A 22,160-nucleotide genomic window follows, 5' to 3' on the forward strand; every position below is an offset into this window, starting at 1 on the left:
GTAGAAATTCCTCTTAGAGCAACTGTACTTACTTTTCCGGTGAATAGCAATCATCAAAGGACGATCTTCTGGGTGCAAATACATCAGTATGGATGTTCCAATTAAATCTTGGGGTAAGTAACCCAACAAAGGCACTGCTCTGAAACCCGAACACATTATCACTGATTATAATATAGTTTTGAGTATTTACATCCTTAACCCTTTGCTTGTCAGTGATGTCCCCAGGCAGGCATGATCTACAATGGCATGAACTAAGGCTACAGAACATTTTCCAGCCCATCTAATAATCCTCCAGTGCAACACAGACATGTAAATACCAACGACAAGCATTTCTGTGCCTGGAGATCTAACAGATTTTCACATTTGCAGATAGTTTTGTGCTTGTCTATATGAAAAAAAATTATCTTGAAGAAACAGGTCACAGGCAAAACATCAGTAAGAAATCTGACACGGATGCTGCGAAGTGTATGGTAAAAACACTCTTGTGGCTTTCCAGGAGACAGCTTTAGTCAAGCCAAATCTATCTGACCCAGCTCAGTGGAGTTGCACCTCCATGCTGCGATTCCCAGAGCTTTGCATTATGCGGGTTTTTCCTGTCTGTGTTACCACAGGTCCCCATTGCCCTGGATAACGAAAACTGACTGCAATTCTGTTTAATGCGCATTCCTCGTCAGCAAAGGACGTATGTCCACAGAGTTCTAAATGTGTTTCCATGAGTGGACTAACACAAAACTGCTTTGTTTAATTAACTATTGCCAACTACACAGTTCAACTACTTTACTTGGGTCTCCAGCTGCATCACCAAAGGGTTTTTTGGTACCTCTCCAAAACACCTCACAGATCTTAAGATTCAAATCTCACCTGTCATCTATCTCAAGAAAAACACATCCAGGGGTGTGAGTGGTGGTAAAGATTCTTTTATCCATAGGAATTCGAGGAGCTAATAGAAAAAGAAATATTTACTGAAATAAAATATACACTAAGACAGAAAACCTAACTGTTACTTTTGATCATGATAGAGAGTTATTGGCTCCAGAACTTTTTAATTGGTCACTGCCTTCTGAGCAGTAACTCATAAAACATTACAAATTTTTAGGTGCTACAGACTTTTCTTCAAAATAAAAATAGTGAGAAGAGGTCAAATGTTTTGGGGCCTTGCAAAGAAGGCACAGATGCTCTGGATTCACATGCATGCACACACACACAAACTGGAAGTTAATGGGTAAGCCTACCCAAGCACAAGTTTTAAACAAAGGAAGCAGACTTTCCTATACTGCATTCTCCTATTGGCTTGGTTTTTTTCAGTGGAGTCTCCTGACTTGCCTTCATATCCAGAGTGAATTTTCTCAGCCAAAGCTAAGCAGCAGGATTCTGCATCCACGTGGACAGAAGTACACACTTGAACCAAGTACGGCGTGATTCGGAAGGGATAACAACGTGCTTCTTGTTCTTGATCTTTACCACCTCTGAGGAAAAGTAAAATGGCTTAACGCACTGGTTTCAAGGACTGGGAGCCCTGCACAGAGAAGTTATGCTGAGCACACAGCCCCAGGTAATCAGAATCTCCCGAGGTCCTATGCACACTCCCTTGTGATCCAAGGCCAACACACTTGCTCCCCTTAAAACCAAATGGATGTTTTATCTTGTGCTGGTTTTGGCTGGAACAGGGTTAATTTTTTTCACAGAAGCTAGTATGGGGCTATGTTTTGGACTTCTGCTGAAAAGAGTGTTGATAACACAGGGATATTCTCATTCCTGCTGAGCAGGGCTTACACAGAGTAAAGGCCTTTTCGGCTTCTCACCCCACCAGCGAGTGGGTTGGGGGTGCACAAGGAGTTGGGAGGGGACACGGCTGGGACAGCTGACCCCAGCTGACCCAAGGGATATTCCATACCATATGGCATCATGCTCAGCATATAAAGCTGGGGGAGGAAGAAGGAAGAGGGGGACGTTCGGAGTGATGGTGTCTGTCTTCACAAGTAACCGTTACCTGTCGTGGAACCCTGCTTTCCTGGAGATGGCTGAACACCTGCCTGATGATGGGAAGAAGCGAATGAATTCCTCGTTTTGCTTTTCTTGTGTGTGGGTCTTTTGCTTTACCCATTAAACTGTCTTTATCTCAACCCATGACTTTTCTCACTTTTACCCTTCCAATTCTCTGCCCCATCCCACCAAGGAGGGGGGCCAGTGAGCAAGCAGCATTATGGGGCCTAGGTGCCAGCTGGGGTTAAACCACAACATGCCTCCAACGCTTGCATTCAGAGGCTGTCCTAGAAATGCCATTATTCTAACCGTTAAAACCCACCTTCTAATTCTCAGTCCAATTGTATTCATGAGAACCACTTATTTGGTCTTGTGCTCTCCTTCAAGGTAAACAGTTCTTTTTCTGTTTGTTGTTTATTCTGTACCATTTTTAGGGGAGAAAAAAAACTGTCTGTCTCAAGTTTTGTTTCATTGACCTACATAAGTAAGACTCCTCTAGCTTCGGTTCACAATAGCTGTTGTTCTTTGACTGTCTTCCTCCCATGAGAATTTGTCTTTCTGGACAATGTGTGAGTAGTAGCAGTACAGAACATTCTAGAGATCTTAACCAGGGCTTTGTAGCAACGGCATCAGCGATTGCCTGTTTCTATCACAAGCGCTTTTTCACGTGTTATAATTGCAGTATCTTACCCAGCTCTGACAGAAAGAATTGAGATAAATTTTTGGACATTATCACTTACACTAAAAGTTACATTTTTATTCCACACTTAGTTTTATAAAATGTTTCTGGAGAGAAGTTAGTGTCATAAAAACTGACAGCTCCTCCTTTTGGAAAAAAAAAAACCAAACAAAAGATACAAATGGAAATTGAATGTAACAGAAGTTCAACCCACAAAAAAATATTTTCATACTTAAGCCTAGTGTGTGCTTGTGAAAAATACTTTTACTCACTAAGCCCACATAATCAAAAGGATCTGTTAGATAAAGGAAGGAGAGATGTTGTATGAAAATCTGAAAAAAACCTAATGCAAAATATTTATGCATCCTACAAAGAGTTCCCCAAACTGAAAACTGGTACCTATCCTGCTATATTTATTGCAAGTGCGCTTACACAATTCAAGAGGCAAAGGTGATTTTAGAGCTTGGGGTTTTGAAACACAGGTGAACAAATCAATGATCCATCGAAAGACGGAATAAGTATTACATCTGCTCAGAAGCAAACAGTGCTTATTGAAATCAAGAGACTACCCTAGTATGGCACAGAACTGCACCGAAGATCACAGGCCAACCTCAAGGGTTTTTTTTTCTTCTTTTAGCACTAAGATGAGTCAGGCACAAAGCAACAAATGGCACCCATAGTGACAGCAAGTAGTATCTCATGATTCAGGTCTCATACTGGGACTCAGGTGACTGAGTTTCTATTACTGCCTCTGTCAAACTCTTGCGCAATCTTAAGCAAAACACTCCTTGCCTCCACTCTCAAGCTGTAAAAGAGGGAGCAGCGATTTTTCACAAGATCTTTCTTCTCCTGCATGACAGTCCTGAAGGAAATTGATAGGCCGAAAGAAACATGTGTGAACAGATCTCCTTCTAACCCCACACAAGTTTAAGCATCACTATAGGAAAGATATCCAAAATATTCTGCTGGATGCCAGTATTAAACACAACAAGCCAATTTTGTAATGGAGTTCCACGAGCTCACACTGGTCAGCTGTAACAAAAGAACACTCTTTCTGCCCAGTACTGAACCCTATGCTCAGCCTTCACAAACATAAAACTATAATGTACTTGCCTGATCCTGCAGAAAAAGGATTTCACCTGGGCATATTCATACAGAGAAGCTGATAAGAAGAACACACATAGAAAGTATCAGTTAATATCCTTAGAAAGATGCCACCTATCAGAACTATTTTAAACTCTGCATTCTCCAAACTGAGAGAGACCGAATTCTCACAACCTGCTCTTTGTTAGCTACTGAATTAGCTGTTCAACAGTCTGCTCCCACCTCAAATGTTATCTCTCTTCTCCAGCCCACTCGCTCTTGAAGAAGTGGCTGACCTGGAACTAAATTCAGAGGAAACACATATGATCTAAAAAACTCCTTTCCCCACTGTGTCATTATGGAAAGGAAAGGCGAAAATCCCTCATTTTATGAGCCATGTACCAAAAACAATACACAGTCAAGAGTTATGAGGAGACAAGAATTCAGTAACAGTTCACGGTGAGAAAATAACAACTCCACAGGGGTGGCACTGCTCTGGTGGGTAGGCACATGACTGGCTTCCAAGTTGCAGAATCCCTGGCACGTTAGCATTAGCAGCCTCTGATGCCAAAAGAGCCCCATGGCTAGGTGGGCACAAGACATGGCCTTGGCATGTGAGCTACACTTGAACTGCTCACAAGTAACACAGGACTCAAAAGTCACCGTTTAGGTACATCCAGCACTAAACAGCAAGTCAGCTTAAAACTTGGGTTCAGTGAGCTATGTTCAGAGCAGGCTGCAAGCAGACCATAAAGACAAAGCATCTAAGCAACAATAAGATGCAGATTAAACAACTTGAAACTCACAAGTAGACCTTTAGTTTCTTTTTAAAAAGCAGCAGTAATTGGAATGAGTAAGATGGCACACAAAGCGATGAAGCATCTGCCTTTCACTTACCCCACGTGAGAGTCAAGCCTCTAGGAGACCAGCTAGGACTAGCTGCATAGCTACTCAAGTTTTCAAAGTGGAAAGGGAACAAGTGTGGCCTTTGTATATTGCTAGCATAAGCATTTAAAATGAACAACTATTCTAGCCTCATTCTGCAAAAGCAGAAAGACACAGAAAGCATTCAAGAGTATTGCTGAGTCCCACCTGTCTGACTTTCCATGTTCCAAAGCGGCAGGTGGGACTGATCGGTGTGTGTGTAGAACACACTCACATCCTGAGGGACAAGCAGCTCTACAAACCGGGAGGAGTCCAACACTTTCTTCTTACAGTTTAAGATGGATGCTGCCTGCTCAGAAATATGCACTATGCGTCCAGAAAGCAAGGAAAACACAGCCACAAATGTGTCCTGGAAAATAAACTCTGTTAAAGGCAATCCTCCCCAACACATAGTATCACTACTATAAGGATAAAAAAACAAAACAAAAAACAACCCCAAAACAAACAAACCAACCCAAAACCACCACACACAGCAACCTAATACAGAGGTTCAAAAATGTGGTCTTAAGTCAGTGTCCAATTAAAGTTGTGTGCAAGCTATAGTAGCTTACTTGTGATTTACAAATGCTAATAAGACTGCAATATCAAAACTGAAACAGATTACAGTGATGCTTGCCGTTGTCCAGAATAACTGGTTGTTACTCTACACACTTGTGCCCAGATTACAGAGTATTCACCACAATTCCACATGCAAACATATTCTGAGAACTTTTCAAGTAGAAAGCATTTGCAATATTTCTGATATGGCATCTAACAGTACTGAATCTCAAGAAAAACTCTTTTCTTTGAAGCAGACCCAGAAAGCATGACACAGACCGCAAATCAAGACAAAAAAAAATTAAATCAAGGAATACAAACAGAAACCAAAGTCCCTCATAACTATATTGAAAACATTCTGCTAAATCTGTCTCAAGAGATTACTGTGCTGTAAATGAATTCTCAAGTAAGACTCTCAAAGAGATTTTTGTTGCTTCTGGCCAAAAAATAAAAAAAGGTATTTCTTCATTTACTGCTGTTGGGTACCCTGAGTCAGCACAGGTAAGAAGTAGCCTTGCTCTACCTTTAAAAACACAAAGTCCCATTTGGCTAAAACTTGAAGGCTTTTCAATTTTACACATTCTATTTCCATAAAACGATGTAAAGAGACTAAATAGAGAGTGAAATGGCAAGCGGCAAACTTCTTGAGTGCGCCTGAATTCCTTACAGTGTTTTTTGGAGTGTATTCAGATGCAACTGCCACCAACTCTTCTATGCTGTATGTCATCACATCTGTCCGAAACACTCTTCGGTCATTCAGAGCCTGGAAAAAGTCATTGTTTGCTAATTGGGGGAGAAAAAAAAAAAAAAAAACAGGAAAAGCAAAACAAACACAAGGAAGTCAGTAAGGAGACTACTTTGAAATAATTTCTTACAGCCCTTGTAATTTTGTCATCTTTTTGGTGAAGTCCAAGGTGAGATGAGGAAGGTCTGTGTAGTGACAAAGGAAAAAGGAATACTGATTATACTACTGAAGTGACCTCTTTATGTTACAGAAAACGAGCATGAGGATGTAGAAAGGACAGAACGTGATGGCAAAAGAACAATTTTAGCTACTTAGTTCTGTTGGAAAACATGGACTGTCCAATAATTTTTCTAAGTGGGACAGGAATGCTATTTTTTCAATATATGCAGAAAGTAATTAGTAGGCACCTATTAGCTATAAGATTCTGAAGGAAAGAGAAGCCGTAGGTGGACATTTCAATAAAAAAAGGTAACACATTTATTTAAAAAAAAAAAAAAAAGCAACGAATCCACAGTGCTTCAGAAAGTCAACTGTTTGCAGAATAAGTGGAATGCTTTTTCATTTGTTTTAATGTTATTTGTTGCCAGACATGTCTATTCAAACCAAGCTGCTGTATAGCTTCTACGCTTCCAGATTTTTTTCCACACATACCTTGGATCTGTTGGACACACTGCAAGGCATAGTTGAGAGCAGTGATGGTGCTGGGCTTGCTGGAACTCCTTTTCTCTTCAGGCAAACACCTTTTCATTTCCTGGATCATCATCATCAGATCTCTGTGAGACTGGCTCCAGTTCAGCTGCTCACTGTAAAATAGAGGTTAACGTTTACTGGAGGCTTCTGGTATAGGAGCTTTTCTCTCAACTAATTAAAATTAGTCACTAAATTAACATTTTATGGGCTTGGCCATAGAGTCACAGAATATCTGGAAATGTCCTACTGTTCATTCACTATATTCCCCATTGTATCTTTCTCACTTTTTTGCTGCTTAATCTTTTCTCCTCTGCCTTCCTCTTTTCCAGCTCCAACATACCATGGATGGCAAAGTCACATCATAACCAACCTGCTTACTAAGACGCTTAGCAACTAAAAATAGGCTGATGTTTACTCCAGATTTTCTAAATCTTACTGATATTAAGATCATTAATAGATGCGGATACTTTATGTATAGAAGTCTTTCTAGCCTTGAAGTCGGCATCTGATTATAAACACTCCAGGTGAAACACGAGGTCCTCAAAATACACCTGATGCAAAAATTTCGTTCCTCATGGGATTCAGGAGTCTTCATTATACTTTCAATCAGAGTCGTTGGCCTCAACAGCTGCACGATTAACAAGCAAAATCTCCCTCTGCTTACTTTTGCTTATTTTTCTGACTGAAAAATAAGCAGTCAATACCCTCAAAACACAGATTGATCCTAACCCTACAAACTAGGTATGAACACCATCATTTTAAATAACTTTTATCCACTCGGCGCTTTTTATTAGCATCATACTCTTACTGTATAAATCACTAAATAAGTATTGCATGTTAACTTTATGTGCCAGTGCAACACTGCACACATCACTCTCGAATTTTTTTTTTAATTAAAATTTAATAATTTTCATAAAAAAAAATAAATTAGCACCTCGTTGAGAATCTGAACCTGGGGGAAAAACACCGTTTCGGCAATTTCCCCTTTGCGGCCGCTCAGTGCGCCTTTAGCTTAGGCGCACACAGGGGCCCCGGGGGCCAGTGACGCGGCCGGCTGAGCCAATCCCCGGCGGCGCAGGGCGCGTGGCGCCGCGCGGCACCGGCAGCAGCGAATCCCCGCGCGAGGCCGCTGCGAACGGCGCGGTCCGTCACCGGGCAGCGCCGGGGGGAGCCGGCCCCGAGGGGAGCCGCGGGCGGCGGCACCGGCCGCCCAGCCCCACCGCCCGGACCCGGCCAGAGCGAAGCACATCAGCTCACGCGCGGGGACAACCAGTCCCACAGGCTGCAGTCAGGAGCTGCCCGTACAGCTGGGCTCCGGATCAGGCAGGCACAGTGCGGGCAGGAGTTACCTGTTAACTTTGGTTTGCCTCACGAAGCTTCCAGCCGAACAGCCACTCGACTCACGGCCGCAGAAATCTCTTCCGCCGAGTTCCGGCCCGTTAAACTCGCTCCCGTTGGCGCCGGTTCCCGTCCGCGCCGCGACAGGCAAGTCTGCGCGCCCCCGCCGCCCGCCCTCCCGCCCGGCGGGGCCCGGTGCCTCCTCTCGCCCAGTCCCAGCCGCCGCTGACCCGCTCGCGCCGCGTTCCGAGCTGCCGCCTCGGAGCTCGCCCACGTCCATCTCCGACCTGCAGAAAGGCCGCAGCGCAGGGGCACCGGCCGTCACGGCCCGGCTCCTCGGCACGCCCGGACCCTCGACCTCCGGTGCAGGAGACGGGGCCCCACGCGTCTCCTTCAGGGAGACGAACGCCGCCTCAAGGGGAGGCGGCAGGAGCGCGCCCGCCTTCCCGCCCCCCACCGCCCCGGGCCGGGAGGGACGCGCCAGCCCCGCCACAGGCCGCCCGGAGGCGCCGCGACCCCGCCCCCGCCCCGTTACGTAAGGGCGGCCGCACGCGGCGGCCCCGCTCCCACACACCGCGGCCACGTGCGCCGCGCCCCCGCCCCGCCCAGAGAGGAGGAGGCGGAGGCCAGATCGGAAACGGTTTATTGGAGAGAAGGCGCGCGGCGGGGCGGGGAGAGGAGCCACCGCCCCGCCCCTCACGCGCCACCGCACGCAGTCCCCGCGCCCGCCCGCCCCGCCGCCACGTGCGGAGCCGCCCCCGCCCGGCGGGTGGAGCGGGCCGTGGGGGAGGGGAACCCGCTGCTCCCTTAGGGCCGACGGGGGAGAGCCCGGAGCGGGGGCACTCCCAGCAAGGCACGGGTCGGTGCCCCCCACCCCCGGCACCGAGGAGGAGGGGCAGGCAGGTGAGGAGGAGGGAGGGTAAACCCCAAAACCATCTACCAAGACAGTGACCCGTTACAGCACCCACCGTGGGAATTCTGAGGCCCAGTCCTCCTCACCAGCTCTGTGTCCCCCTCTCAAGGCACTGTGGAAGTGGCAGGCTGTGCTTGTTAGTAATTTGTGACAGGAGTGTCTTAAGGCAACCAGGTAAAGCTAGCTAACATTTCAGTAATCAAAACAGGCTTGCTTTAAACAGCAGTAACTGGGCTGAAAATACAGCAGGTTTGAAGTGGAGAGGCTGGAGACAGGCATCTTCTGTTGAGTTTCTTCCCATTACTCATGATGACACACTCCAGCCTGCAAAAAGAACAAAAGTGTTAGACAAAGGACAGTCTCTTGCAGCCCCTCCCTGTAACAATCCCACATTTCAAGACTTCAGGAGACTAGAGACAGAGAGGGAATTAGGAGTTCCCTGTGTTGGTTTTCCTACTTGTAGGTCTCCTTCCTCTTGCACACCTGTGTTTCTCACCCTGTTGCCAACAGTTACTGCAGCATTTGTACTGTACTACAGCACAAACTGACACTTTGTCCTCCCACAAAATATGCGGGGATTACATGAGAGTTCAAACTACAGGCAGAACTGTATTTTCCTGACTTGCCTATCTTGACCCAACATTAGCACCATTTCACCCAGCAGCAGTCTCTACTTGAAAGCCACCTACCTACTACAGCAGTGCACTTGGAACTGCCACACCAGCGAGGATTCCTCTAGGAAGAAGCTGGGGCAGAAGAGAAACAGTTCTCAGGTAAGGGAGGCATATGTTATTTCTCCATACACTTCTGCAAAACACAGCTGTAGAAACTGGGAGCAACCTTGGGTTTAAGTCCCAGCTGTTTTCACTTTCACCTCTTGCTCCACCCAGGTGTTTGAGCTACCAGAGCTCCCACCACAGGCACAGTTTACCACTCACAGCAGGCAGCAGTTGTTAAAGCAGACACTGCTATTTCCAATTAACATTGTATGTACTTTCGGTTGAATATCCTGGCTTTGTTAAACTGTACCAGGCAGTGAATTAACACCATCTATTCCAACTCTATGAGAAATCCCCATTTTGGTGAAACTTACCAACAATGATGATGATGATGATGATAATGAGAACAACAGCTATCAATATTGCCCACATCTGTGAAAAAAGCCATACAACACTCACTACAAACCATGCAGCAGCATTAACTGGCCCTTCGGGTACAGTAAAACAGCCCCTGCAAGGTACTTTTGCACCACATGCTAGAGCTAACACAGCAAGTAGACCTCCCTTCAGTAAGCAAGCTTGATTCTCTGCTACCACTCAGCGATGGCAGGCTGTGTACATGGGCAGAGCAGACCAACAGGCTCCTTCCCGTTGTGCCTCCATGCAAAGCCTGTCTCAGGTGACTGCGCGAGCAGGAGTAAAGGACAATTAAACACCATTTCTACTCTTGCCTACACCACATCTTCCACTGTCTCCATTGCTCACCAAAGCAGATTCCAACCCTTGCCAACAGCTGCAAGTACAGGAGCCTGAGCGAGCTCCTTCAATACTCCCTGTACATTAACTCAACCTATTCCTTTTTGGTGTTTTTCTTCCTGAAGCCTCAGATTACCAAGGCAATTCCCTCTGGCTGTTACCATCTTAGACAAGGCCTTGCATCAAGCAGCACAGCTGGTAATGCAGTTCTCAGCTACCTCACCTAACAACCGTACTGTGTTTTAAAAGTAAGTGCTATAACTTATATAACATTGGTTAAAGTCACTTTTACTTTTGCCTTTTGAGATGCAGATCGTAATAGTGTTAACAGCAATAGTGCACAGCGTAAGTATACAAGTCACAGTTACCTTACAGTTCTTCCACCAATACTTTCTTTTCAGCTTGGCTGCACTGGTCTCAAACTGGGAAGCTCCCGCTTGCAGCGCATCAGCACGGTCATCCAGCTCCGACAGCTTCTGATCTCGCTCCAATACCTTGTCCACATTCACTCTCATGATGTCAACCACCTGCATCAGTTTAATGCTCACTGTAAGTTATCAGTTGTATCACCCACTGTGGAGCTTAATTGCAGGCAACAGATGCAACCCATAATATTCTTGATGCTCTCTTCTCAGGAGTAGGAGCTATTGCCTTTTAGTGTATCCAGTCATAAGCTTAAACAAAACCATGAAACTCCCCTGCAGCTGAAGCCCTTAATACTTTAAAATGTCAGCAGTCCCAGTAGGACTGGCATTCCCTTAAACCTGGGGAATAATTCCTGACTTGCTTCAGCAGGACTTGAGGCACATAAACATGAGTCAACCATATGTCAAAAAAACACTGTCAGTAGCCAGCCTGGCTTTTGGAGTCCCCAGAAATCTAGGTGTGCTGTATTTGGTGGTCAGCCTTCAGTGCTACTGCTGAGAAAAAAGCTTGTTCTCTACAGGAACAGCGGTTTTTATCTTATGCCAAATTCTCAAGCACCTAGTTTGCAGCTAATGTTTAGACACTGGTAACTTCTCTCTACTCCCCCACTCCAACTGAATTTTCTTTTTTGTTTTTAACCTTTGCAAGAGTAAAGACAACACAAGTATAAAAGTAAGCTGAATGATACTAGGCTTCCCATTCATATAATGAAGGGGAAAGTGCTTTGGCCAAAATATCCCCTCTAGTTATATAGGTTTCCTGAAGGAAAGCCATCACACGGGTATGAGACTAGACTTTTTACCTCATCCACTTGGTTCTGAGTCTGCTGAAGACGACGATTACTGCCAGCAGCCACATTTGAGCTTCCAGGGGCGCTGGCTGACCTGCAGTAAAGAAACTCATCGTTATTCTGTTCAACTTTTGATAGATTGTGTTTTTGGTTTTAAGTGGATATGCTTAGAGCACACAAGTTACCTGACATTCGTGAAAACAGGGAACTTTTATCCTTGGAATAAATATGGGGCAGTTTCCTACTGGAAAAGCGATGTTTTAACAGCTGACAATAGGCATAAGTCATGCAGCGTCCTGACACCTTGCCAATGAATTGCTTGACATGCTCAAAGACAACAGTGGCTCGCTGATACTATAGCTTACCATAAAGCATACGACAACTCCTGTGATGGGCCACAGGAGTCAAACATTCTACAGTTTGGGCTCGGGGGTGCTCTTGTTTTCCACTATCAACAGAAATACTAAGCTTCAAGCTACAGTAGTTTACAAAACCTGAAGTACAGACACTTAACGGTTGTCCTAACCACATGCCTTCCCAGTGGTTGCTTCTGTCTCTATTCTTTTGAAACAGCTGACACTGAGCAAGAGAAAGCACAAGAAGGAAAAAGGATCCAGCATGTACAACAAGTTACTTCTGTTCAACCTTGAGTTCATAATCTCAGACAGTTGAGTTCTTACCAGCTCGAACACCCTGAATCTCTGTAACAGATGCGAGAGCCTCTCACACCCTTTTCATTCCTTTACCAAGTTTCTGTTGCACATCTCTAGAACTAGCTGTACTCAACTTGCTCTTTCATGTTTTCATTTACTTCTGCATCAGAAATGTGTACTGTTTAGTGCACCCTGATACTCAAGAGAGCTGAATCTGAGCATTGGCTGTATTTACATGCTTGCACATTGACTTCTAATTTATATTTAGAACGAATATGTACACTCACAACAAGCAAACAAGGAAGCCTGTGACAAGGCCCAAAAGCAGCCCACGTATAACACCATATAACTGCTCCTGCATTTTGGTGCTTAAGTCGCCCTGTTACGCCATTTCACTGCTGGTCCCAGACGGAAGTCTTGGAAATGAAACCTCTTCCCGAGGGCAAGGGTTCCAGGCGCGACAACAGACCAGTCACCAGAAAGCTCCTTCCCAGCGCTCTGGCTGCGCGGGCTGCGCTCTCAGAGGGGGTCCCGGGGCCGGGAGGACGCTGCCTGGACCCCCGCGGGCCCGCGCACAAGGCGGCGGCCCAGGGGAGCTCAGCCTCGGCCTCCCGCCACACCTCGCGACTCCACGCACGCACAGCCGCTCCCGCGGGCGGCGCCCGCCCAGGGGCGCCCAACCGCCACCCACGGGCCTGGCCGGGCCGCCCCGAGGGCCCGGGCCTGCCCCTGCCGCCGCTCCTTTGCCCCTTCCCCCTCCGCCGGCCGGGGTCCCCCCCCGGCGCCCCGCACTCACATCGTGCCGGTGGGGTCGGGCCGCTGCACGGCGAGAGCGTCCCGGGCGGCTCCCAACAGGAAGTGCGCATAGCGCCGCCGGCGCCCGGGATGTGACGACAGGCCTGGGCGGGGCACGGGGAGCGCGCCTCCGGCAGGGCGGGGCCCGGAGGCCCCGCCCTGCCAGCCCCGCGGGGGTCGGGGGGAGCTGTCACCGCCCTGCCAGCCCCGCGGGGGTCGGGGGGGGGCTGTCACCGCCCTGCCAGCCCCGCGGGGGTCGGGGGGGGGGGCTGTCACCGCCCTGCCAGCCCCGCGGGGGTCGGGGGGGGGGGCTGTCACCGCCCTGCCAGCCCCGCGGGGGTCGGGGGGGGGGGCTGTCACCGCCCTGCCAGCCCCGCGGGGGTCGGGGGGGGGGCTGTCACCGCCCTGCCAGCCCCGCGGGGGTCGGGGGGGGGGGCTGTCACCGCCCTGCCAGCCCCGCGGGGGTCGGGGGGGGGGGGCTGTCACCGCCCTGCCAGCCCCGCGGGGGTCGGGGGGGGGGCTGTCACCGCCCTGCCAGCCCCGCGGGGGTCGGGGGGGGCTGTCACCGCCCTGCCAGCCCCGCGGGGGTCGGGGGGGGGCTGTCACCGCCCTGCCAGCCCCGCGGGGGTCGGGGGGGGGGCTGTCACCGCCCTGCCAGCCCCGCGGGGGTCGGGGGGGGGGGCTGTCACCGCCCTGCCAGCCCCGCGGGGGTCGGGGGGGGCTGTCACCGCCCTGCCAGCCCCGCGGGGGTCGGGGGGGGGCTGTCACCGCCCTGCCAGCCCCGCGGGGGTCGGGGGGGGGGCTGTCACCGCCCTGCCAGCCCCGCGGGGGTCGGGGGGGGGGGGCTGTCACCGCCCTGCCAGCCCCGCGGGGGTCGGGGGGGGCTGTCACCGCCCTGCCAGCCCCGCGGGGGTCGGGGGGGGGCTGTCACCGCCCTGCCAGCCCCGCGGGGGTCGGGGGGGGGGCTGTCACCGCCCTGCCAGCCCCGCGGGGGTCGGGGGGGGCTGTCACCGCCCTGCCAGCCCCGCGGGGGTCGGGGGGGGGCTGTCACCGCCCTGCCAGCCCCGCGGGGGTCGGGGGGGGGGCTGTCACCGCCCTGCCAGCCCCGCGGGGGTCGGGGGGGGGGGGCTGTCACCGCCCTGCCAGCCCCGCGGGGGTCGGGGGGGGCTGTCACCGCCCTGCCAGCCCCGCGGGGGTCGGGGGGGGGCTGTCACCGCCCTGCCAGCCCCGCGGGGGTCGGGGGGGGGCTGTCACCGCCCTGCCAGCCCCGCGGGGGTCGGGGGGGGCTGTCACCGCCCTGCCAGCCCCGCGGGGGAGTCTGTCTCTCGCCACCCCTCGCCCCCCACTCGCATTTCAGCCCCACAGTGCCCGGGCCTGGGGGTGTTGACCACGGTCGATGCGTGAGGGAGCCGGGGCCGGGCGCGCGGTGGGGGCTGCGGGTGGTGCGTGGGCTGGGACCCGGCGAGAGCCGGAGGCAGGGGGCGACTTGTGGCGGGGACCGTCCCCCGGCTCCCCGCCGCTGCAGGGCTTCGGAGGTGTCGCTGTGTCGGCTCGGTTGGTGGGGTGCCGGGCCCTGGGCGGGCCTGCCGTGCTGCTGCTCTGCAGGGACCCTGACACCGGCCTTGCGGGGGAGACGGGCCGGTGCAGCTGACAGCGCTGCCTGGGTGTCCTCGCACCCCCCACCCCGCTCCCCCAGCACACCCACGATTGGGCACGACGTGGGCTGCTCCTCTGGCCATCTGTGGTGTGTTAATGCAGCTTGGTGCACGTTACATTGCCTTACCAGCAAACACGGCGCCTGAACTGCTGTTCACTCCACGCGGCGATTCTGAGCCCATCGTGCGGCCTCTGCTTCGCAGCCGGCCCCGCAGGGAGCAGGCGGCGGGTGGCAGGAGGCTGGAAGGGACACCGCCAGGAGGGCTGTGCCAAACAGGCCCAAGGGCTAACCCACGCCAGAGAATGTCACCCTCAGCAATAAAGCTGGGTGGGGTGAGGGTGGTCTTTCCAGGGTATCGGAAGGCTGGTGGGAGGTGGTGAGTCCCTGCCTTTGCAGCATTTGTTCATATCTTTGTTCTTTTCCTTTTTTCTTTCACTTACTAAACTGCCTTTATCTTACCCCACGCGTTCCTTCTCACATCTGCTCTTCCAATTCTCTTCCTCCATGTGGCTGGGGAGAAGGGGGGAGGTGGGGGAGTGAGCAAGCAGCTGGGTAGTGCTTTCCTTCTAGCAAAGGTCAACCCAGCACAATGCTGAAGGACAACCCAGGAATTAATAGGCATGTAAAACAGAAAATCTGGGAAGCATCTGTGAGCAAATTGGGGAGTTAAATGCTGATTTATTCTAAAAGAGAAACATAATTAAACTTGCTTCTCTGTAGTCCAGAAGAAACTCTTAACGAAATCTCATCTTCTGTTGTGGTCCTGGGTTTTGGAAGAACTTGCTCGTAATAGTACTATCAGTCTTTCACAGGCCAGATGATTAAATTAGAGCTGGTTTTCCTTGCTAGGCTAGGCTTGTAGTCGGGTACAAACTTTGCACTATGGAAGGCTGGTTTGTGTAACTTCCGCATCTGTTCAGTGCAATAGTTATCTATTAAGTCTGTTATTGGTATTACTGTGTTATTAAGCTAGGTTTCTGCACCTGCAGGGCTCTCGAACTCTACTAAGATTCACCTCTGCTTTGTGCACAACATTGGATTTAACATTCCGCTACTAGGTGTGTGCGGTTTCTCGTGAGAAGCCCAGACACCCTCCCCATACGGAGATTGTCTGCTGAAGGGGACCTGAAAATAATTTGATTTCAGAAAAGCTACTCGCCCATAGATAAGCGTGGATCTGCCACGTACATATGATCATACAGAATGGCTTTAAGCTGTGTTAGAAAACCTAACCGGAATTGAGGCCATCTAAGGGCTGGCGAGATCTTTACAAATATGTAGTGTTACATCACCTTATGTAATTTCACTGACTGTTTCCAAATTTGATAAACTACAGCATATTGCCTTGAAAACTCATTTCCACCAAACAAGGTTGCTAACTGCAGCTGGGCAGAATGTGTATTTTAAGGACAAATGGATCTTTTTACTGCTTTTGCATAGTCATAGTCATCTTGGTAAAACCTCTATTTTGGAGCTTGGATATTATGGGTAGATGGGTACCCAGTGTCTGTGGTTTTCAAATGGTTTTCATTTGTGCTTTAGGAGCGTGGACGACACTCAAATGTTTCTGCTTGGGGCCAGGGCCCCGGGGGAAGAAACAGGGCAGGTGGCCGGCGTGCAGAGGTTTTGTCCAGCAGCTGCCAGCGTGGGAGCCGCCAGCAGCGCAGAGCAGCATCACGGAGCTCTGGGCTGGCCCCTGGACCGGAGAAGAACCGGGCTGCCAGGGCCGTGCTGGGGAGCTGCAGAGCACCCCCGGGCAGTGGCACTCTTCAGCAGGAGACCCGGAAGCGTTTGCTGCCTGAGGGATAAAGGTCCCCCCCGTTGCGCTGATTTACTCACTGGACGAGGGCTACACACTGGGACATGGCAGCAGATCCAGGGGTTGCTGTTGCCTCTAGCGGGCTGCGCCCCTGCTTGCGGGTAGCCTGCGGACTGTTCAGACTACAGCCCGTAAGAAACCAGATGCTACTTACAAACAGGTCAGGCAGGGGAAGAAATACTTTTTTTCACAGTTACTTAGAGCAACTAGAGGACTACATCACTCTTTCAAACTAGGACGGAAGAGCCATGTTTAAAGAAAGGCGCAGGCTTTGTATGGGGAAATTTTCTTCGTTTTTAATTTACAGCAGAAAGAATATAAAGCATTCAGAAAACATTTTCCATATTTTAAGGGCAATTCAAAACATTTTGCATGGTTCCAGCAGCTGAGTTCTTCAACAGATCCATTGATTCAGTGATGCTTTACATGCACGGTTACAAAAATAAAACTTACAAAAGAGAAGACATCTATACTAGTTTTACATGCAAGTCTTGGGGACCCCCCATTGGGCACCAACTAGTGTGTGGAACTGCCGTAAGCGTGCAACCAGAGAGGGGGTTCATGTTATATTCTGTATTTCTTTCACACAGTATTACTGCTTCGAATGTGTTTCACAAAGGAGCAATTCCATTATCAGAAGACAGAAGATCTGGCTCCTGGCACTTGGGAATTCAAATTTTCCCAGAAAGCTGCACTTACTCATCTTCCGTGAAAATGTAAGTTCCACAACCAAGAAAAGGGTGAGCAGAATCACTTCACTGCGGGGGGAGTCTTTCCAACTCCCCAGTGATACACTGAAGGGTTATGGCCCGACACAACAAAGCACTGGGAAGCTGTACTTAGCGTAAAGCATGCAAGTAGTTCTGTTGCGCCTGCGGAATTGCCTGCATGTTTGACAGCAAGTACACGCTTAAACGTTTGGCTGAAGCAGGATCTAGATTAGTCGATACACCACCAGGCCCATGGATCTGGAAGAGTAATTTGAAATAGCTCTGTATATTACTGAATCATTTTCTGAAAAGACAGGGAGTTAAAACATTTCCACTGAGGTCACTACTCTTGTTAGGAAAAGGTCGATTCTATATTGTCACGTATTGGTTAATGGGAGCAACATTTCCGTTTCAAAATGTCAGAGTTCTTCCAGTATTCATACAGAGCATTTCCAATTCATTCCAAAGGAGACTCTTCGGCGTCTCCTGTTCCGGTTTTGCGTGAGAGGAAAATTTAACGGCTACAGTCCCAATTCCATACAGTGAATGGAGGCTGTGAGGCTGCCCACAGGCACAGTGTGAGCGCCAGGCCGTTCGTTTTTCTTTTCTCCCTTTTTTGAAATTGAATCAGGTCATAAAGCAGCAGTTCAGAAATGTACAAGAGAATTCTGATAATGAGCTATAGCACATCTACTGTAATTCAATGCTGGCAGTGAAAAGAAGTAATTAAAAACAGGTACAATTATAGAAAAGGCACCAAGAGCACTGACCCCAGTTTTTTTTTTGCCACAATCTTTGTTTTTACTCTTCTCTTAAAGACACCAGTTTAAAAGCTTCTTATGTGTGAATATTTTTAGGCTTCACAACAAGCCTTGCGTTTAAACATTGCAGTTGGTGGCCGGGATCAAGCAAGAACAACTATTCCAAAACTAACAATCTCAAATTTACACCAGTCCATTTGGAAATTTTGAACTGCCACAAGCAAACCAGAGGGGCGGGAGCAGTTTCTGATCTCAGACACGCATACGTAACCCACAGCAACGACACGGACTTCGGGTGTCTCTTCCCTTACATTCCCGTGTAATAAAGATCAGAACCTGGTTCCCATTGGCGAGAATTTGTGACAGTTTTAAAGTAGTAGCTCAATTTAAAAAAGTCTAATTTCTTTGGCTCCTCACTATGTGGAAATAGCAATATACCATGACACCCCTACAAGATCAGTTTGCATCTTTTTTTAAGTTTTACTTAATTTTTTTAAATTTTTTGTGCAATTTTTATTACATTTTCTGACTTCCAGCAGGAGATATGAAAATGTGAAACATTTTTCTACTTTCGTACTATTTTTTTTTTCATTTTATGTTCATTCTAAGTGTTCTTTATTGGAGTGAGTGTATGGTGTTAAGCTAGATACGGTTTTGTACTCTTATGATTATCTGCTTTGCAAAAGTAACTTAATTTTCTTAAGCAATATTAGCATTCACGTTACTTGGCACCATTGGCAAAAAAAAAAAAAACCAAAACAGAACAACAGAAAAAACCCAAAAAACCCAAAAAACAAAAAGACGGGGGAAGAAAAAAGAAGGAAGGAATAAATAAATTAAATCTGACCAAACCAAACTCCTGGTAGCCAAATCAAATGTAAACATATCCTTTTTTTTTTTCTTTTTTTTTTTTTTATTTTTTTAAAGTAATGTTGCTCTGCCTTTTTTTCCTAAGTCTAAATACAGTAGCTCTTTTTTTGCCATTTAGTCATGCTTTAGCAAAAATGTTCTTCTAAAGAACATTTAAAATAAAGTTTCTTATAGTGAAATAAAGTTTTTGTTTCATTTTACAGACCATAGCCACTAATGCTTTGCTTTGTTCATTTCTTTTTCTTGAGTTCATGCACATATCTCTTTGTTTTAATATATACAATATGTACAAACAATACATCCACACTCTTCTCGTTCATTCAGACAAAACTATACAAATAATAATTTTATCTTGCCAAGTTATTGACCCTTTGTGAATAAAATATTTAGTAATTAATCAATATATTCCCTTTCAAATATTTTTTCTCATTTTCCATTTCTACCTTCTATATATACAGAAACTGCCCAGATTTTGATGAAGTAGCCAAAATAAGAAATTTACTGGCCAGAATGCAGCACCACTCTGATCTTTAGGTGGTATAAAATGTCCAGGCAACATATGTATGTGACTCTGCAAAATGACAAGAGGTTTGACAAGTACATAAGATAAAAAGCTATGTCTTACAAATTATTTTAAGAACTTAACGAAATCAACAGTACATGACGGTAAGGCTAGAAAATAAAGTGCTGAATATGAGAGAAAGTACGTGAAAATTGGTGCGTTTGCAGGTTCTAGTAAAAATACCAAAAGAACTGTTTAAAACTTGCTTAAGCTGCTCTCTCCCTTCCTCGTGCGTTACCCGTTTATCTCGTACACCAACCCCTCCTGTAAGCTCCCGCGGGATGTATTAAAAACCTGCAGATTTAAAAAGTTGCATTAAGTGTGCTGTAGAGATTTAAATAAAACATGAAGGACAGAAGTGCGAAGGAAATGAGGATGCATGGACCCAATAAAGATGTACTGATCTAAGCCCCTCCACTGAGACTCTCAAAGCTTCAGTTTCTTGGAGATGACCGACAGGTGCAGGAACAGCATTCTTGTGTTGCTTGTGCATTCCCACCTTTTCTTAACAATATTTTTGGTATAATATTTGTACAGTTCCACATGTTGTTTAATACAGCCCTATATGAAAAGGATAATTAATCGCTTCTTCCTTCTCGGAGAATGAAGCAACTCACAATTTCCTCCTGGTGTCTTTTGTTTTCCCCACGATCCAACAGAAGATTGAGTTCCAAGATGTCTTGCTGAACAAATTAAAAGTTGTCCATGAAAGTGCAAATGCAATGACCAAAACATTACTGTTAAAATCCTGCAGCTGGTGTTTCCAGAACTGCAGTGGGTATTTTTGTTGTTGTTGTTGTTGTTGTTGCATGTCTCTGCTTAAAACAGAAAATGAAAACAGTCTGAAAAGCAATGTCACATTGCTACGGGATGCTGCTGCGTATCTTCAAGTTCCTTGGCCTTTTTCAATTCTTTCACTCTGAAAAAACAAAGAGGAGCTATATAACACTTCTATTGCAAATCTCTTTCCAGACAGAATAATCAAAACGATTCCTCACTCTAGCCTCCCGTGCAAAAGAGCCAGCTCCCAGAGAAATGACGGGAGGGTAAGACGTTCCTGACACCATAAACAGTTGGAAGCGCAAGGATGGCCCGTGAGAAATCAGAGACAAACACATTTGGAAAGATAAGCTCATTCCAGCTACTGTGTTCTTCCTGATATTTGTAACTACAGGCAGCCTATTTAATCGCTTGGGCGTTTCCAGACTGCTGTTCATTAACCAGTTTTGCAACTGCCTGCTCTTCCAGCTGCTACGGCAAAGGGGCTTTTCTGCATCAACCTCTCTTCTCCATACATCGCTGAAGTGGCAACCATTCCGTGTCGCGCCCAGCACAGCAGGGGAAAAAATCAGTCATACTTAGAAGGGAAGCTCGATGTCGATACAGACTCTCGCATAAGAAAGGGTTCGTATGTGACTGGAAGGAACCGGCATGGGTGTGAAGAAAGAATTTGATTCACACTTATTCCGGCTGCTAGCGGCTGCATTTTCTAGCACATTGCTGGTAGCAGGTTCATGTTCTTCCAGCCAGCAGTGGAGGACACTGCGTGCCAAGGGAGATGAACCTACAACATGGGAGAGTCACTCTTGCTAGACACGGCCTGACGCTTCAGTTCTCAACTCTGTGAAATGCATGCAATACATTACCTCATCTAGCTCTTGTCAGCATAAGAACTAAATCATCACTGAAAGCTGAAATAATTAGAAATTGAATTAAAAGGATGAAGAGAAGGGAAGCATTTCAATCCCATCACGTAAAGCAGAATTCTGCAATGGTGCTAGAGTAGCAGCAGTCCTCTGCTCAGGCCGACAAACTGGCTGTGTGTCAGCAGAGGCTCCCTGCAAAGGAGCCAATACAAACCCACGGGGACCTCCTGCGCTGCCCCTGAACCCAACAGCAGGCGCCCAGCTGAGCTTGCAGCAGCTTGGCTCTGACTCCTTTTGCAGGGAGCTCCTTTCCGCAGTGCGATCCCTTTGCCACCTGCCTCCGCGTGTCTTTCCTCTGCTCCAAAAGGAGCAGAGCACGGCCTAAACTAAGGTGATTTAGCAAAGCACGTATGTGCCCAACTGATGCAGCAAAAACCGGAAAGGACAAATAACGAAGCTGTGGTACATAGAATTGTGTCAGAGCTGCGAGTCTGTGTAACAGCATCCAACTAAGAGTGAATGGATTTAACAAAGCCTAAGTAAACACAGATAGTAAAAGATGTCAGGAGAGCTAAGCAGCAGCAATGCCAGTTTGTAGCTTCTGTACGCAGACTTCCACTCACACATCCTCTTTTGGCTCTTGCACCAGCCTCCTAACAGAAGGCTACGATGAAGGTTATAAACTGACTTTGATAAATATACCTCCATGTCACTGTTTTATCGATTAATTTTTCTGCACATACTCTTACTCGGAATCACAAGCAAAAGGGAGCTGGCTGCTTTTAATGCTTTGTTCTAGCTGACTCAAAGCTCTAGCACTCAAAGGCATTCCCTCTGTGAAACGGGGAAACGGGAGTCAAATAAATCACGCTAACTGATATGCAGGTCAGACCATTGCTAATTACCTTAATTCCACCAAGCAATTTGAGAATATCATGTATGGAAAGAGAAGAGGGCTCTCCTAGTCCAAATGCACGTGCCATTTTCAGAGCCCGAAGACCTACATCCAAGGAGCCACAGCACTCCTCCGAAATCAGAGTCTGGCAAAGGGGTCCCTCAGTACAGCTCTGCCAGATGCCAAGA

At 47.9% G+C, this 22,160-nt stretch overlaps 3 protein-coding genes and 1 long non-coding RNA gene across 20 annotated transcripts in view; 1 reads left to right on the forward strand and 3 right to left on the reverse strand.

The window, feature by feature from the left end:
* The window catches only part of PER3 (period circadian regulator 3), a 44,466-nt gene extending 35,954 nt beyond the window's left edge, over nt 1-8,512 (reverse strand). For 4 of the 11 annotated variants that reach the window (XM_064470427.1, XM_064470425.1, XM_064470424.1 and 1 more), the window contains exons 1-8: nt 8,012-8,509; nt 6,624-6,775; nt 5,895-6,010; nt 4,838-5,039; nt 3,776-3,824; nt 1,324-1,466; nt 862-940; nt 33-139 (exon numbers count right to left, since the gene is read on the reverse strand). In XM_064470427.1, the coding sequence (XP_064326497.1) occupies nt 33-139; nt 862-940; nt 1,324-1,466; nt 3,776-3,824; nt 4,838-5,039; nt 5,895-6,010; nt 6,624-6,775; nt 8,012-8,280 (1,117 nt within the window). In that variant the 5' untranslated portion in view covers nt 8,281-8,509. Of the gene's footprint in view, nt 1-32; nt 140-861; nt 941-1,323; nt 1,467-3,775; nt 3,825-4,837; nt 5,040-5,894; nt 6,158-6,623; nt 6,776-8,011 lie in introns of those variants that run through there. The other 7 variants (XR_010375861.1, XR_010375862.1, XM_064470423.1 and 4 more) reach the window with 5 other exon arrangements.
* Nucleotides 8,007-12,487, forward strand: LOC135316604 (uncharacterized). Its single transcript, XR_010375863.1, has 4 exons — nt 8,007-8,147; nt 9,578-9,686; nt 10,514-10,636; nt 10,790-12,487. It is a non-coding gene; the product is annotated as an uncharacterized LOC135316604 (long non-coding RNA).
* On the reverse strand, nt 8,627-13,146 carry VAMP3 (vesicle associated membrane protein 3). Its single transcript, XM_064470432.1, has 6 exons — nt 13,054-13,146; nt 11,617-11,698; nt 10,757-10,915; nt 10,007-10,064; nt 9,603-9,659; nt 8,627-9,237 (listed from the first exon to the last, which is right to left on the reverse strand). Coding segments are annotated over exons 1-5 (312 nt in total). The 5' UTR covers nt 13,056-13,146; the 3' UTR covers nt 8,627-9,237; nt 9,603-9,648.
* A 5,401-nt stretch (nt 13,147-18,547) lies between these two features.
* The window catches only part of CAMTA1 (calmodulin binding transcription activator 1), a 321,453-nt gene continuing 317,840 nt past the window's right edge, over nt 18,548-22,160 (reverse strand). For all 7 annotated transcript variants that reach the window (XM_064470376.1, XM_064470371.1, XM_064470372.1 and 4 more), the window contains one exon: nt 18,548-20,350. In XM_064470376.1, the coding sequence (XP_064326446.1) occupies nt 20,287-20,350 (64 nt within the window). In that variant the 3' untranslated portion in view covers nt 18,548-20,286. The remainder of the gene's footprint in view (nt 20,351-22,160) is intronic.

Source organism: Phalacrocorax carbo, chromosome 20 (genome assembly GCF_963921805.1).
Source record: "Phalacrocorax carbo chromosome 20, bPhaCar2.1, whole genome shotgun sequence".
Lineage (NCBI taxonomy): Eukaryota > Metazoa > Chordata > Aves > Suliformes > Phalacrocoracidae > Phalacrocorax > Phalacrocorax carbo.